The sequence below is a fragment of the Cydia fagiglandana genome, chromosome 18 (assembly GCF_963556715.1).
Source record: "Cydia fagiglandana chromosome 18, ilCydFagi1.1, whole genome shotgun sequence".
In the NCBI taxonomy this organism is placed as follows: Eukaryota; Metazoa; Arthropoda; class Insecta; order Lepidoptera; family Tortricidae; genus Cydia; species Cydia fagiglandana.
The window spans coordinates 414,201-427,988 of NC_085949.1; the positions used below are offsets into that span (position 1 = coordinate 414,201).

The window sequence follows — 13,788 nt, forward strand, 5'->3', positions numbered from 1 at the left end:
GCTGTTTAGGTATTGATCTACTCAAGCACCGACTTTGCCTCCAAACCCAAGTCCAGCATTGAGTTCACCTTTGATGGCACCTCCAGCTCAACAATCAGTATTGGTAGCTGTTCCAGCTCCGCCTTTAGCACCAGCACCAACTTTTAAGCCAGCATTGACTGCGCCTCCAGCTTTTCCACTAGCATTAGCTCCGGCATCTTTTCCAGCGTTTACTCCAGCGTTGGCTTCCTTTTCAGTATTGCCAGCAGCACCAGCGCCTGCTTCAACACCGGCTTTAGCTTTAGTTTCGCCTTGTTTACCAGTGTTTACTCCCGAGTCAACTTGCTTCTTAGCGTCACCAGCAGCACCAGCGGCTCTTCCGACACCAGCTCCACCTTGTTTTCCAGAGTCTGCTCCCGCGTCAACTTGCTTCTTAGCGTCACCAGCAGAGCTAGCGCCTGCTGCTACACCACCATTAGCGCCGGCTTCAGCATCACCTCCAGCTTGTTTTCCAGAATCTACTCCAGCGTCACCTTGCTTTTTAGCATCACCAGCGGCACCAGCGGCTGTTCCGACACCAGCTCCAGCTTGTTTTCCAGCGTTTACTCCCGCGTCAACTTTCTTCTTAGCGTCACCAGCAGAGCTGGCGCCTGCTGCTACACCACCATTTACGCCGGCTTCAGCATCATCTCCGGATTGTTTTCCAGCATCTACTCCAGCGTCAGCTTGCTTTTTAGCATCACCAGCGGCACCAGCAGCTCCTCCAACACCAGCTCCAACTTGCTTCTTAGCATTACCGGCAGCGTCTGCGCCTGCTCCAACACCGGCTCCAGTATTAGTTCCAGCGCCTTTACCGGCGTCTACTCCCGAGTCAACTTGCTTTTTAGCTTCAGCAGCGGCATCAGCGGCTCCTCCGACACCAGCTCCAGATTGTTTCTTAGCATTACCGGCAGCGTCTGCGCCTGCTCCAACATCGGCACCAGCGTTAGCTCCAGCTCCTTTACCGGCGTCTACTCCCGAGTCAACTTGCTTTTTAGCATCACTAGCGGCACCAGCGGCTCCTCCGACACCAGCTCCAGCTTGCTTCTTAGCATTACCGGCAGCGTTAGCTCCAGCTCCTTTACCGGCGTCTACTCCCGCGGCAACTTGCTTCTTAGCATTACCGGCAGCGTCAGCGCCTGCTCCAACACCGGCTCCAACTCCACCAACTTTGCTGGCAGCGTCAGCGGCTCCTCCAGCGTTACCTTGGGTACCGGCTTCACCGCAACCACTGGCTTGACCTTCAACTTTGCTGGCAGCATCACCAGCTCCTCCAGCAGCTCCACCGCCAAGTTTTCCTGCAGCGCCACCAGCCCCTTTGGCACCACCAGCAATGTTAGCCCCAGCCTTAAGTCCGGCGTCGACGCCAATGCCCTAAACAGACAAATTCAATTTTTTTAGTAGCCTGTCTGGCCTTGTGGGTAGTGACCCTATTTATGAAACGGATATAGTCCCGGGTTCAAATATTTGTTCCTGAGTCATGGGTGGTTTTAAGTATTTATATATTTAGAATTCTGCATTCTTCTTACCTTTATTTCAAATAATACCTATATAATTATATTAGCAGTCAGTCGTCCTCCCACTATCTCATCAGCTCTGGTTTTCTTTTGGATAGCGGTGGTGCCGTCATTTAGCGGCCGTCTCCATACAAAATACTACTCCATCCATATTCAAATTTAGCCGTATTATTTTGTATTGAGACGGCCGCTATATGACGGCACCGCTATCCTACGAAAGCAAAGCTTTAGGCCGACCATGCCGGCGTTTACGTTGGTGTCTCTGGTAATATACTGAGCTAATTACGATGATCCATGTTTAAGGAAATCAAATTATTACACTTACCCCGTGCGGTTTTGCTACTGCCAAAGCAACCTGTAAAATGTAGGACAACTTTAGGAACACATAAATTGAGATCATGGTCTGAGGATCCACATTATCTACAGATCAATACAGTGGAACTTCGATAACTCTAACCTCGATAAGGCGAAATCCTTGTTAACACGAAATAAAATGCCATTCCCTTCCCTTCAAAGCCCAAAACCTCTTTAACTCGAAATATTTATATTAATACCAACCATTCCCTCACGGCTATCCAGTACATTTTTTTTTGTGTAACTCGAAAAATGATATTCGTTATGGGTAGACGCTGTAACTCGCAAAAATAGGTGTATTGTTTTATCACCTCTATCCTCTATAGTTCGTTTTTTTAGCATTAGAAATAAGGTAAACAATCTTGATGTGTCTTTTAATTGAAAAACACGTTTTAAAAGTAAGTTACGGCAAATATGTAACAATTAAGAATCTAATACGATCATTTATATTCTTCTAAGGAGGCCTATGTTCAGCAGTGGACGTCTTATGGCTGTGATGACGATGATGATGATGATATTCTTCTGCTTTCATAAGTATAGTTTTTGATTTTTAAAAAGCGTTTTTCAATTAAAATACATGTCAAGATCGCTTACCTTCTTGCAAGTTCTTTCTAATGCTAAAAAAACGAACTATATATGTACATATAACGAAGTTTTTTGATAGCATGCCTCTGTAACTCTGTGCAAAGAAAATAATTAAGACGTTTGTATAATCACCTCCGTAACTTGAAATCTCTCTATTAAGACGAACAAAAACCTGAGAACCTGCCTAAGTCGATGCCCACAATCAGAGGAAACCTCGTTAACAAGAAGTTTTCGCGGCGTTTCCCTTGGTGAGATTTGCATTATCGTGGTTCCTCTGTATTACTTGTAGTCTTGTACATAATCTGCTGCAGATAATGTAGAAAATGAAGTAAAAAATTAATTATGTTGGAAATAGTAATGCTTATGTGTGAAATGTGTAATCTGCAGGTAATGAAGATGCACGTAATAATAAAATTAATTCTACATAATCTGTAAAGATTTTGCCAAAAAAAAAACAAAATAATACAAAGTTAAACGGATATGGAATGGAAACATCTTAGGACAGTTTTTCTCTGCTAATAAGGCATAAAAGATTAAAATGTGTAACGTTTAACCGTATCGTTTATCGTAGAAATAGTGTTATGATTTAAATCTGTGGCCCTAGTGAAAAAGGGTACAAGTCCCGAGCAGCTTAGGTGTAAAAGGGCTTAAGTGTTACTTGGAACTTACGCCCTTTTACAACTGCGCTGTCCGAGACTTGTACCCTTATTCACCGGGGCCACAGAAATAATAAACATATATAAATAAATAAATCAAATCTTACATACCAGAGCGAAGAAAGCGAGAACTTTGATGACGGCCATGATGCTTATTGAGCCTTTATTTTCGGGTGTCTCTCTAAAGGCAGTATGTCGAAGTGGGTATTTATACCCAGGGGGACAATAAGTACGTCAGCGTACGGTCAACACAAGTGTGCCGCACCAGACGTCAATGTAATCATTGCCAAATATAACAATTAATTATAAATGGTACAGTACAGCGCAACGGATTTTATTGGGGATTTAAAGTTAAAACGCTAAGAACGAAACATTTTTTTTATTTGATAGATTCATAAAATTTACACAGCATTACAGCGGACAAATACACTGTGAAATTTTTGATAGACAGTATTTATACAAACAAGGTACATGATACAGTCTAGAAAGGACAAACAGAACAAATGTGAGAAAGAAAACTAATACAGACAGATGATTCACGCTTATCCATTGCCTCACAGAACAGTCGCACGTCGTATGTCGTACACAGACCCGCCTGCTCCTATATCTATCGCACGTAATTATATAGCTGTCACGCCGATCATGCCGGCGGTCAATGCCATTGTGCGAACAGGACAGCAATTTTACTCATACGCGTGCGATAGAGATCGGAACGGGCGAGTCAATGTCCGATATTCTTCCGCCTAAAGTGACGTTTCTAAAGAAATCGGGCCGGTAGTCACTATCCATAATGCGGACTGTACATTTCTACAATAAAACTAAGTAGGTATTTAAACAGATGACTTATTAATCATATTGTTGAATGCGGAATTAGTATTTAATCTGGTACTTATTTGCTTTTTACAAAAATAGTTCAATATAATAATTGTTAAATTACTTACAATTCGTATTACACGTTGGAAAAATGTCGTTATAATTATAAGTAATTTGTTCGGGGGTGAAGAATTTTTTTTCAATTTTCGCTCACAATTGCCACAACTTAATATGGCCAAGAAAGTGTACAGCGAAAGTACCTCTAAATAGTCTAGATCTAGAATCTTAGCGCTCCAGCGAATGCCTTTTGTTGTATTCGCAGTCTCCTGCGCCGTTTATAATGGTGGCGCCATCTAACGGTGCAGTGGAACACTAACTCGAAGACGGACACCAGGCTGACGCCCAGGAGTATCACGCATTGGCTGCTGATCGAACCTGAAATGTCAATTAATACCTTAACTCACTCAAGGGATGACTCGGGCCGGGCCGAGGCGTTCGATGTTTCGTTTTCTATGATCGGTAATCACGTGCTTTCTACATATACTCGTACATATATATAAAACGGTCGGACGTCGTTGTCGTCGTCGAAGCTATACGGCCCAATTCCAATTAACTTTAGGATACGTCAAATATTCTTCTTCTTCTTCTTAGTCGGTTCCTCAAGGCTGAGGGTCGTGACCATCAGGAGTGCAGTTCTTCACCACCGCTCTCCAAACCCCCCTGTCTTGGGCCAGCTGTATTGACCCCTGGATGTTGACGCCCGTAGCGTCGCGTATGGCATCAGACCACCGAGTTGGAGCCCTGCCTCTACTCCTTCTCCCTTCGACGCACCCAACCAGAACGAGCTTTTCAAAGCTGGACGGGTCTGGGCGGGCCACATGGCCAAAGAAGGTCAACATTCTCTGGAAGCATGTAGTCAAATATTACATGATACGATATGGATTAGATATGTCAGTGTCAAAAGTGACGTTCCTTCAAACAATAATCTATATCGTAACTATTTATTTTATATTATTTAAAAGGTCTGCCAAGAGCGGTTACAATGATAGATAGATAGATAGAATAGATAGATAGAATACTCTTTATTGGCACACCTCAGTAAAAAGATACAAAAGAAAAGTACAATTGATTAAATGTAGAGGCAGACAACAGGCGGTCTTATCGCTAAAGAGTGATACATTGTTATGTAGATATATTAGGTACAGGTACATTCGATAGGTGTCTTAAGTTTTTTGAACAGCTAATTATAGGCAAACAACACTTGTGTAAACTTAAAGTTAAACTAAGATTAAGAAAGATTAGTCGTAATATTTGACGTACCTATCTTAAGGTGACAATCCATTTCCGACGACAGCAACACTACCATTAATTTTAATATGGAAATTGACAATAACACCGACGCGTTCGTACTAGCAGTGCAGCAGCGGTCAGAAATGGAATGTGGGTAATATAACGTTCGAATCGGGCCGATCGATGGTCAAAAATCCCCCAACCATGATCCAAAATGAACTTAAATATCTTGGTGTAGACCAGGTGTGAATATTAAAAAATTACCTACTTAGTTCTGATGCAAAATATTTCTATACTCACCGATCGTCTCGTACCAGTCAGAGTTACTCATCACCGTGTAAAGATACTGGTCTTCCGACGAGTAGAAGAAGTGGAACACGCTCGTGTTTATCAGTGACAGGCCGTGTCTGGCAAATACAATTTCATCATCATCATCATTTCAGCCATAAGACGTCCACTGCTGAACATAGGCCTCCCCCTTAATACAATTACAATTACATTTTAAATACAATTTAAGGTCTCTAAATTGTAAATACAGAAAAAATCAACGATGATCAACTCTGGCCAACGTGGGACTCGAACCCACATCTTTGGATTGCCGGTCCAATGCAAAAGGAAAATTATATTAATATTAAAATTCAAGGTCAATGTGGAGAAGACCGTCTATCAGTAAAGACCGTCTCGTCTACACATCCTCCACTTACAGAGGGCCTACCGCGAACCACGTTCGACGTGTTGCCTCTCTGTCGCACTTGTAAATTCGTACGTAAATGTGACAGGGAGGCAATACGTCGGACGTGGTTCGCGGTAGACCCTCAAGTCGGTAGAGCAGAAGGAGCGAAGCTCTTCCTTTCTGACTGTGTCTGAGCGAATTACGTATACAAATACGAGAGTTCTTGCCCTGTAATGGTCTACCCAACAGAATTGATTCTATAAAGGAAATATAATACTTTAAAAAAAAATGTAGGGCAAAGCGAAATATGAAGAACGTAACCCAACTGGAAATATGATTTCACCTTGAGTAACATGTCTGCTCCTCATGTTACAAGTTGACGTTTTCTATCAACTATTTATCATCTTGGCGAAGCCTCCAGGTAACTTACTCGTAGACACGAGATCACTAACTTGCGTGAATTTACCCAGAAACACTGACTTAAGTATAACAAGCTGTCACACGGTAGACAGGGTTCAGGTAACTTAGACATTGGATCACTCTAACTCACGTGAATTGATCCAGAAACACTGACTTATATCGGCCAAAACACGGGGTATTAGAAGCTGTCACACGGTAGACAGGGTTCAGGTAACTTAGACACAGGATCACTCTAGCTTACGTGAATTTATCCAGAAACACTGACTTATTTCGGCCGAAATAAGGGGCATTAGAAGCTGTCACACGGTAGACAGGGTTCAGGTGACTTAGGTTTAATTTTTTAGCTTGTAAGATTTTACTATTGTATGTATGTTAGTTTGTAAGGTATGTATCTATGGGCCTTAGTTGCCTGATAATAAATGATATTTGATTTGATTTGATTTGATTTGATTTGATTTAGACATTGGATCACTATAGCTTACGTGAATTGATCCAGAAACACTGACTTATATCGGCCGAAATACGGGGCATTAGAAGCTGTCACACGGTAGACAGGGTTCAGGTAACTTAGACACAGGATCACTCTAACTCACGTGAAATTTTTGAGTAATACTGACTGACTTATGTCTGCCGAAATACAAGGCATTAGAAGCTGTCACACGGTAGACAGGGTGTAGGTAACTTAGACACAGGATCACTTTAGCTTACGTGAATTTGTCCAAGAACACTGACTTATGCCGGCCGGACATCGGGGCATAAGAAGCTGTCACACCGTAGACGGGACGGGCGCAGTCCGCGCAGCAGTCGGGGCAGGAGAGGGCGTCCTGCAGCTCCTCACTCAGGGCCCCCCCGTCCGGGTCATCCAAGGCGTAGCCCATGGGGTGGTAGTACATTAACTTCTCTGGAAAAGTTCACAAGTTTCATTTATGCATTTTATAGTAGTATAATTATTACCGTAGAATAAAGATTATGATTGTCACACGCACATTGTAATGGACTATTTACAAATTTGGAGAACATGTTTGTGGTGGATTATTTGGTAGCTTATATATTTGCCATCACATCAAGATTGCCATACCATTAACCATTTGAGCAACCAGTGATCGTAAGCTTATCCATCTGGTCGTGACCAGTTGCGACTAATAGGGTTATTTTTAGGGTTTCGTACCCAAAGGGTAAAACGGGACCCTATTACTAAGACTGCTGTCCGTCCGTCCGTCTGTCACCAGGCTGTATCTCACGAACCGTGATAGATAGACAGTTGAAATCTTCACAGATGATGTATTTCTGTTGCCGCTATAGCAACAAATACTAAAAACAGAATAAAATAAAGATTTAAGTGGGGTTCCCATACAACAAACGTAATTTTTAACCGAAGTTAAGCAACGTCGGGCGGGGTCAGTACTTGGATGGGTGACCGTTTTTTTTTTTGCATTATGGTACGGAACCCTTCGTGCGCGAGTTTGTTGCCCGGTTTTTGTACCTCGGTGTTTGTTCAAGCAGCTGAGCTCGTTGAGCGTGCAGACCCGCTCCTGCCTCGGTTGCAGCGAGTAGGGCACGCAGCCGCACAGCTGCAGCGCGGCGTCGCGGCGACACTCCAGCAGACACCAGGAGTAGCTGCGGCCGGAGCGAGCGCCGCTTGGTTCGGAGATGCGGCAGCCTCGCTAACAAAACAACCAAGCCATAAGTAAATTTTGAACCCAAGACTATTTTTAACTTGTTTATATACCACCCCGGTGGCAAACAAGCGTACGGCCCGCCTAATGCTAAGCAGTCACCACAGCCTATGGACGTCTGCAACTCCAGAAATGTTACTTGCGCCTTGCCGGACATTTAAAAACCTGTACACTCCTTTTGGAAGAACCCCATACTGCAGTCCCTCGGGTAACACTGCAGGGAGCTCATTCCACAGCCGGAGCGTCCGCGGGAGGAAATTCCTCTTAAACCGCACAGTACGCGACCATTTAGGTTCTAGTTAGGAAGTAAGGATTAATACCATGCCGACAGCGAGCGGTGCGGTGACAGAAAGTGGCCGATGACATCATGCCAAACAATTCTTTAACAATTTAACCCAATATCTATCAAATCACATTTGTAGGAGGCCAAAAACTGGAACATATATGAATGAATAAGAGTTAACATAACATAATGCTGCATGTTCTAATTAGTATGATGTGCAGACGACGTAAAAAATATGTTTACACTTTTGCACCTGAGTAAGGTGAGGTAAGTGAAAAATTTAAATGTCTTTGACATCTACCTGCGGGTGCTAAGCTACTTTAGCTGATTGTACACAACACGATGAAAACACACCCAAGCCTCAGTGAAGTAGACGATCTCCGGGCTGACAAGTTGTGCGCGGACGGAGATGGTGTAGAACGAGGAGGTCTCACGCGGGGCGAGCTGCACGCGCACAGACCCGCCCTCTAGGAACGGGTACTCGGTCCCGTCGAATATCAGCACCTGACAATCATTAAAGCTGTGTCAGACCAATTTAGAGCAATTATTTCATGCAACCGATGATGCCAAAAATGCGGGGGTGCGCAGGACGAGGTGAGCGAAGTCCCGTGCCGTGATTGGTCCGTTCGAAGACACGGATGTCACACAAAGACACTTTTGACTCGAACATGGAGTAACCGTATGCGTGGCAGAGGGGGTAGCGCGACTATCTTCAGTCTAGAGGATGTTTTGTCTGTGTGTCAGACGAACGTACCGGACAGCGACCTTGGTTATCTAACGCCGCGTATAGTTAAGTTATGAAAAAATATAGCCATACCTCAATCCCAGCCGAAGGTTTCCTCTCATAAGCGAAGTCGTCAACGTCTTCTCTGATGGCCACGGAGAGACCGTTTTCTAAGCCGACCTTATTCAAGATCTTTGGAGAAGTGTGGCGGTCAAAATCCCTACAAATATAAAAAAAACCGGGCAAGTGCGAGTCGGACTCGCGCACGAAGGGTTCCGAATCATAATGCACAAAAAGGCATAAAAATCCGGTCTCCCATCCAAGTACTGACCCCGCCCGACGTTGCTTAAATTCGGTCAAAAATCACGTTTGTTGTATGGGAGCCCCACTTAAATCTTTATTTTATTCTGTTTTTAGTATTTGTTGTTATAGCGGCAACAGAAATACATCATCTGTAAAAATTTCAACTGTCTAACTATCACGGTTCGTGAGATACAGCCTGGTGACAGACGGACGGACGGACGGACGGACAGCATGCAGAGTCTTAGTAATAGGGTTCCGTTTTACCCTTTGGGTATGGAACCCTAAAAAGATAAATCTATGTTCATTTTTACAAAGAATACAAGTTACAAAACTGAACCGTTAACACTGCGTTTATTCGTCATTTGTCGGAGTGCCCATCACATAAGTGTACATGGCTAACTCTGGCAATCCAAAAGTCATTTGGCTAGCTTTAATTCGGTAGGTATCTGTAGAATAAGGTTTTCACTTTAATCAAATTCGTCATAAAATCTTTTAGAATGGATGCACCATTACCTATAAATGGCTACTGATTAGATCATAATGAAGATGTCGATGATATATAAAGCTCACTCATATCGGCCGTTGAACACGCAGCACACCCCGACGGAGGTGGTGCGGGTCGCAAACAATCTGTCGCAGGGTTTCTCTTTACCGGCCCACGAGCATTTCAGCAGGACGTCCTCGCAACTTGGGGCTAGCTGAGGACAGGGAAACTGGTGAAAGTTACTTCTCATTGCATTTTTGAAAAGAAACATGGCCCTCAGTTTTTACTAGGTTCAATATTTCTTCAGTGTTCATGGCTTACTCTGCTGCAGAACTAAGATTAATAGTGGTATTAGTAAAATCAAAACTAAACTAATTATAACGAGCTAAGATCAATTTTAAACTAAGAGTGAGAAAATGTATTCTGATTCTGAATAATGCACTCGGAAAAAAACGTGGTATAACGTATTTTCCTTCATTGAAACTGTAGATAAATAGGCTGCGGAGCCCAATCAAAATTGTATCGATTGCCGGAACACAGTATAACTTGTCCTCCATATGACATACAAGGCAGGTAAGAAATGAGACCGATCGTTCATTACAGAAGTGAGGGTTCTCTAGAAACTGCAATATTGATAAGATTATACAGAAAACAAATCTGACCTCGTGCATAAGTAACGTGACGTTCAGTACCCCGTCGGGAGCAATCTTAGAGAGATAGTGTGCAAACTGAAGGTCCACCACGGGCAGTGCCAGCGTCAGCAGGGCGCCAGAATCCAGCAGGTTCTGACGAATAGCTGCAAGTGAGTAGGTAAGGTTCCGGTCCTTCCTGAATCTGAAAGGCAATTTTAGAATCGATGTGAGAGGGATAAAGTTCGAACTGGAGGTCTATCTTGGGCAGCGTCAGGGTCAGATAGGCGCCAGAATCGATCAGGTTCTGACGAATAAAATTTTAATTGTTTTGTGGTGAGCGTTCCGACAGAAAGTCTAGCGACCATGAAAGATAGGAGGAGTTTTGGATGAAGGATGTCAAATTCCATCACTTCCGCGGCCGGAAATTTAAATACACCGCAGTCCTAATTGTGGGCTTTTAGTTCTAAGGTTTATTTTATATAATTGACATTCCTTTTCAAATTCTTACAAGTCAGCTGAAATTTTGTCCAACTTCTTTTGGCTGACGATGTTAAAACTGCACAAGGCCACAGCTGGGAAGGCCAGGTCTTCGATGGAGTGCTGGGCGCTCTGCAGGCTGATGACGAGGGGGGGCTCCGTGACCAGCCGCGCCAAGTTCATGGAGAGCGCCAGGAGGCCGGCTACTAGGGAGATGGTTACTAGCAGCATCCAGCGGTATCTGGAACAATTAAACATTTAGTAGATGTATTTAAAGCTCGGGTCAGAGTGTCACGCGAATTTTCCTCGCCCGGCGTGGGGAAACCCGTGGAAAATCACAGAATGACTTAATATGAACAGCTCCTCAACTGATCTCTCTTATTGTGGTGTGTCTTCTTTGACAATCCTCCTTACTCCTTCTAAGGAGCAGTTTCTCCAGAACTCCGCCATGGCGTCTCTGAAGCTGCCCTTCACGCAGGCCTCCAGCCCCCATCGTGAACCGAACCTCAACTGACCTCTCATATTGTGGTGTGTCTTCATTGACAATCCTCCTTACTCCTTCTACGGAGCAGTTTCTCCAGAACTCCGCCATGGCGTCTCTGAAGCTGCCCCTCACGCGGGCCTCCAGCCCCCATCGTGGACCGAACCTCAATGGACGAGATAGACGCAGTTTACGACGTTGGATCTTCTTGGACCAGATGGTTGGGTCTACTGTACGCATTGTTAAAACTATTTCTCTGCACAAACTTTATAAATATACTGCGATGTTGTTGAACTTGACAGTCTAGCTACTTTTTAAAAGCGATTTATAAATTTCCGACTCCGACTCGCACTTGCCCGGTTTTTTTCTTGAACGCCTACATTTTTGCTATAGCAGCGTCCAGAGCCTGACTTTGCTACGAATTAAATACTGTTTATAAGTAAAAGACCACTCCCGACGTTGCTTAACTTTGGTCAAAAATCACGTTTATTGTATGGGAGCCCCATTTAAATCTTTATTTTATTCTGTTTTTAGTATTTGTTGTTATAGCGGCAACAGAAATACATCATCTGTGAAAATTTCAACTGTCTAGCTATGACGGTTCGTGAGATACAGCCTGGTGACAAACGGACGGACGGACGGACGGACGGACAGCGAAGTCTTAGTAATAGGGTCCCGTTTTACCCTTTGGGTACGGAACCCTAAAAACGAATCAAATCTTTGTTTTGGTTAATTTAGTTAAGTAATTATTTTGAAAAAAATTATAATAGCATTTGAGTAAATCTTGGGTAAAACTCGTTAAGATTAGTGAATCACTAGAGATTCTTCTACATATTATGTATTTAATACAAAGTCTTATGAGTAAAATGCACATTAACGTTCACTGTAAATGAGCTTAGAGTAGATACTGTTTTTTGATAATTTTGATTTGACTTTGCTAAGTTTCATGTGTCATGCACTGTCATTAACAATCATGCACAAGTAAAAATCCGACACTGACATGCTAATCAAGGGTATTTTGAATAATAAATTATTCTAATTAAGCATGAAGTCACGAAACAACACAAACATGGAAAAAAATCAAAGTAGGTACCTACTTAGGTAAATCGATTAGCAAATTTCTGCATAGTCCGAAGTTATTGAATAACTTACGCTTTGGGAGTTGCGGTGCTAAGGTGAAAAGCCGTTTTCAGGGTTCCGTACCCAAAGTGAAAAAACAGAACCCTATTCCTATTACTAAGACTCCACTGTCCGTCTGTGTCAGTCACCGGTGTCTCATGAACCGTGATAGATAAGTGGGGTTCCCATATAACAAACGTGATTATTTTTGCCGTTTTTTGCGTAACGGAACGGAACACTTCGTGCGCGAGTCCGACTCGCACTTGGCCGGTTTTTTAGAAATACTTTAATTGCGTATTATAGCAATCCCGTGTCAGTAATCCGCAACACTCATGAAACTAAATCCCTAATACCGGCTACCGATATTTTGCTCTGAGTTCTGCAATGTACTAAATAAATATCCCTAACTACAATCAGTGAAGAAAGTATTTTACCTACTTCATCGTTTTTGTGTTCACCGTGTTAAGTTACAGAGCTTCATAAAGACCTACAAATTCAAGCATTATGAAATAAAGCGTGGCAAAAATATTTTGTGGTGGCAAACTTAAATTTGCGGCACACCGCCATCTATACCAAGTAGCCCGCAATATTACCTAGTAAAGATAACTTACTACTTAGCGACCGACGACGGTAAAACCATCACCTAAATGTGCAACTAGCTAGAGCAACAACAGTCCGCTAGATGACGCTGTTAATATACTTAAGGTAAAGTGGTAACTCCAGTATACTGATCATGATCATTGAACTATATTTAACTAATTATTATAATAGTCGTATGGTTTTAACATCGTAATGCCCACCATACAAAGGAACATGGAACGTTCTAATATGACTCGCGAAGCCAAACTTGGTTTTAAAAATTTACACTATAACTTCCCTTTAATTCTGAATATAAGCTTAACGGAGTTATATATATCTCTGGCTTAGGTAAGTACCTATCTATTACTGCCGTAAGTTATCTATTGTTCCTAAGTTATCCTTTATCTGGTTAAACTAACCGAAACTCTAGTCTAAGACGGGAGGCCAATTCAAACTTACCTTGTGACATCAAAACGATATTAGCCCCGCGTGCATTTCGCTCACACTTGTCCGTATGTGTATTGGCGCGAGCGAGATGGACGTGCGACTGACATCATTTAGATATAATTTTTATGTCAAAAATTTTTCTTTGAATTAGCCTCCCGGGTATCCTCAATTTTGAGTTATGGCACGGTCAAGACGGACTCAGGTGTGCGCTACTGTGGCCATTCGGTTGACCTTTTTAGGACACAAAATTAATGTAA

At 42.9% G+C, this 13,788-nt stretch overlaps 2 protein-coding genes across 2 annotated transcripts; both read right to left on the reverse strand.

Moving 5' to 3' along the window:
- Positions 1-87: 87 nt before the first annotated feature.
- Positions 88-3,277, reverse strand: LOC134673567 (fibroin heavy chain-like). The gene is made up of 3 exons (XM_063531565.1): positions 3,242-3,277; positions 1,861-1,890; positions 88-1,392 (listed from the first exon to the last, which is right to left on the reverse strand). Exons 1-3 carry the CDS (start codon positions 3,275-3,277, stop codon positions 88-90), a joined length of 1,371 nt encoding a protein of 456 aa, XP_063387635.1.
- A 223-nt stretch (positions 3,278-3,500) lies between these two features.
- LOC134673568 (sodium channel protein Nach-like) lies at positions 3,501-11,730 on the reverse strand. Its single transcript, XM_063531566.1, has 10 exons — positions 11,421-11,730; positions 10,937-11,146; positions 10,459-10,630; positions 9,883-10,010; positions 9,103-9,229; positions 8,640-8,789; positions 7,810-7,990; positions 7,035-7,227; positions 5,534-5,640; positions 3,501-4,378 (listed from the first exon to the last, which is right to left on the reverse strand). The coding sequence occupies exons 1-10, from the start codon at positions 11,624-11,626 to the stop codon at positions 4,221-4,223; spliced, it is 1,632 nt and encodes a 543-aa protein (XP_063387636.1). The 5' UTR covers positions 11,627-11,730; the 3' UTR covers positions 3,501-4,220.
- Positions 11,731-13,788: the final 2,058 nt, after the last annotated feature.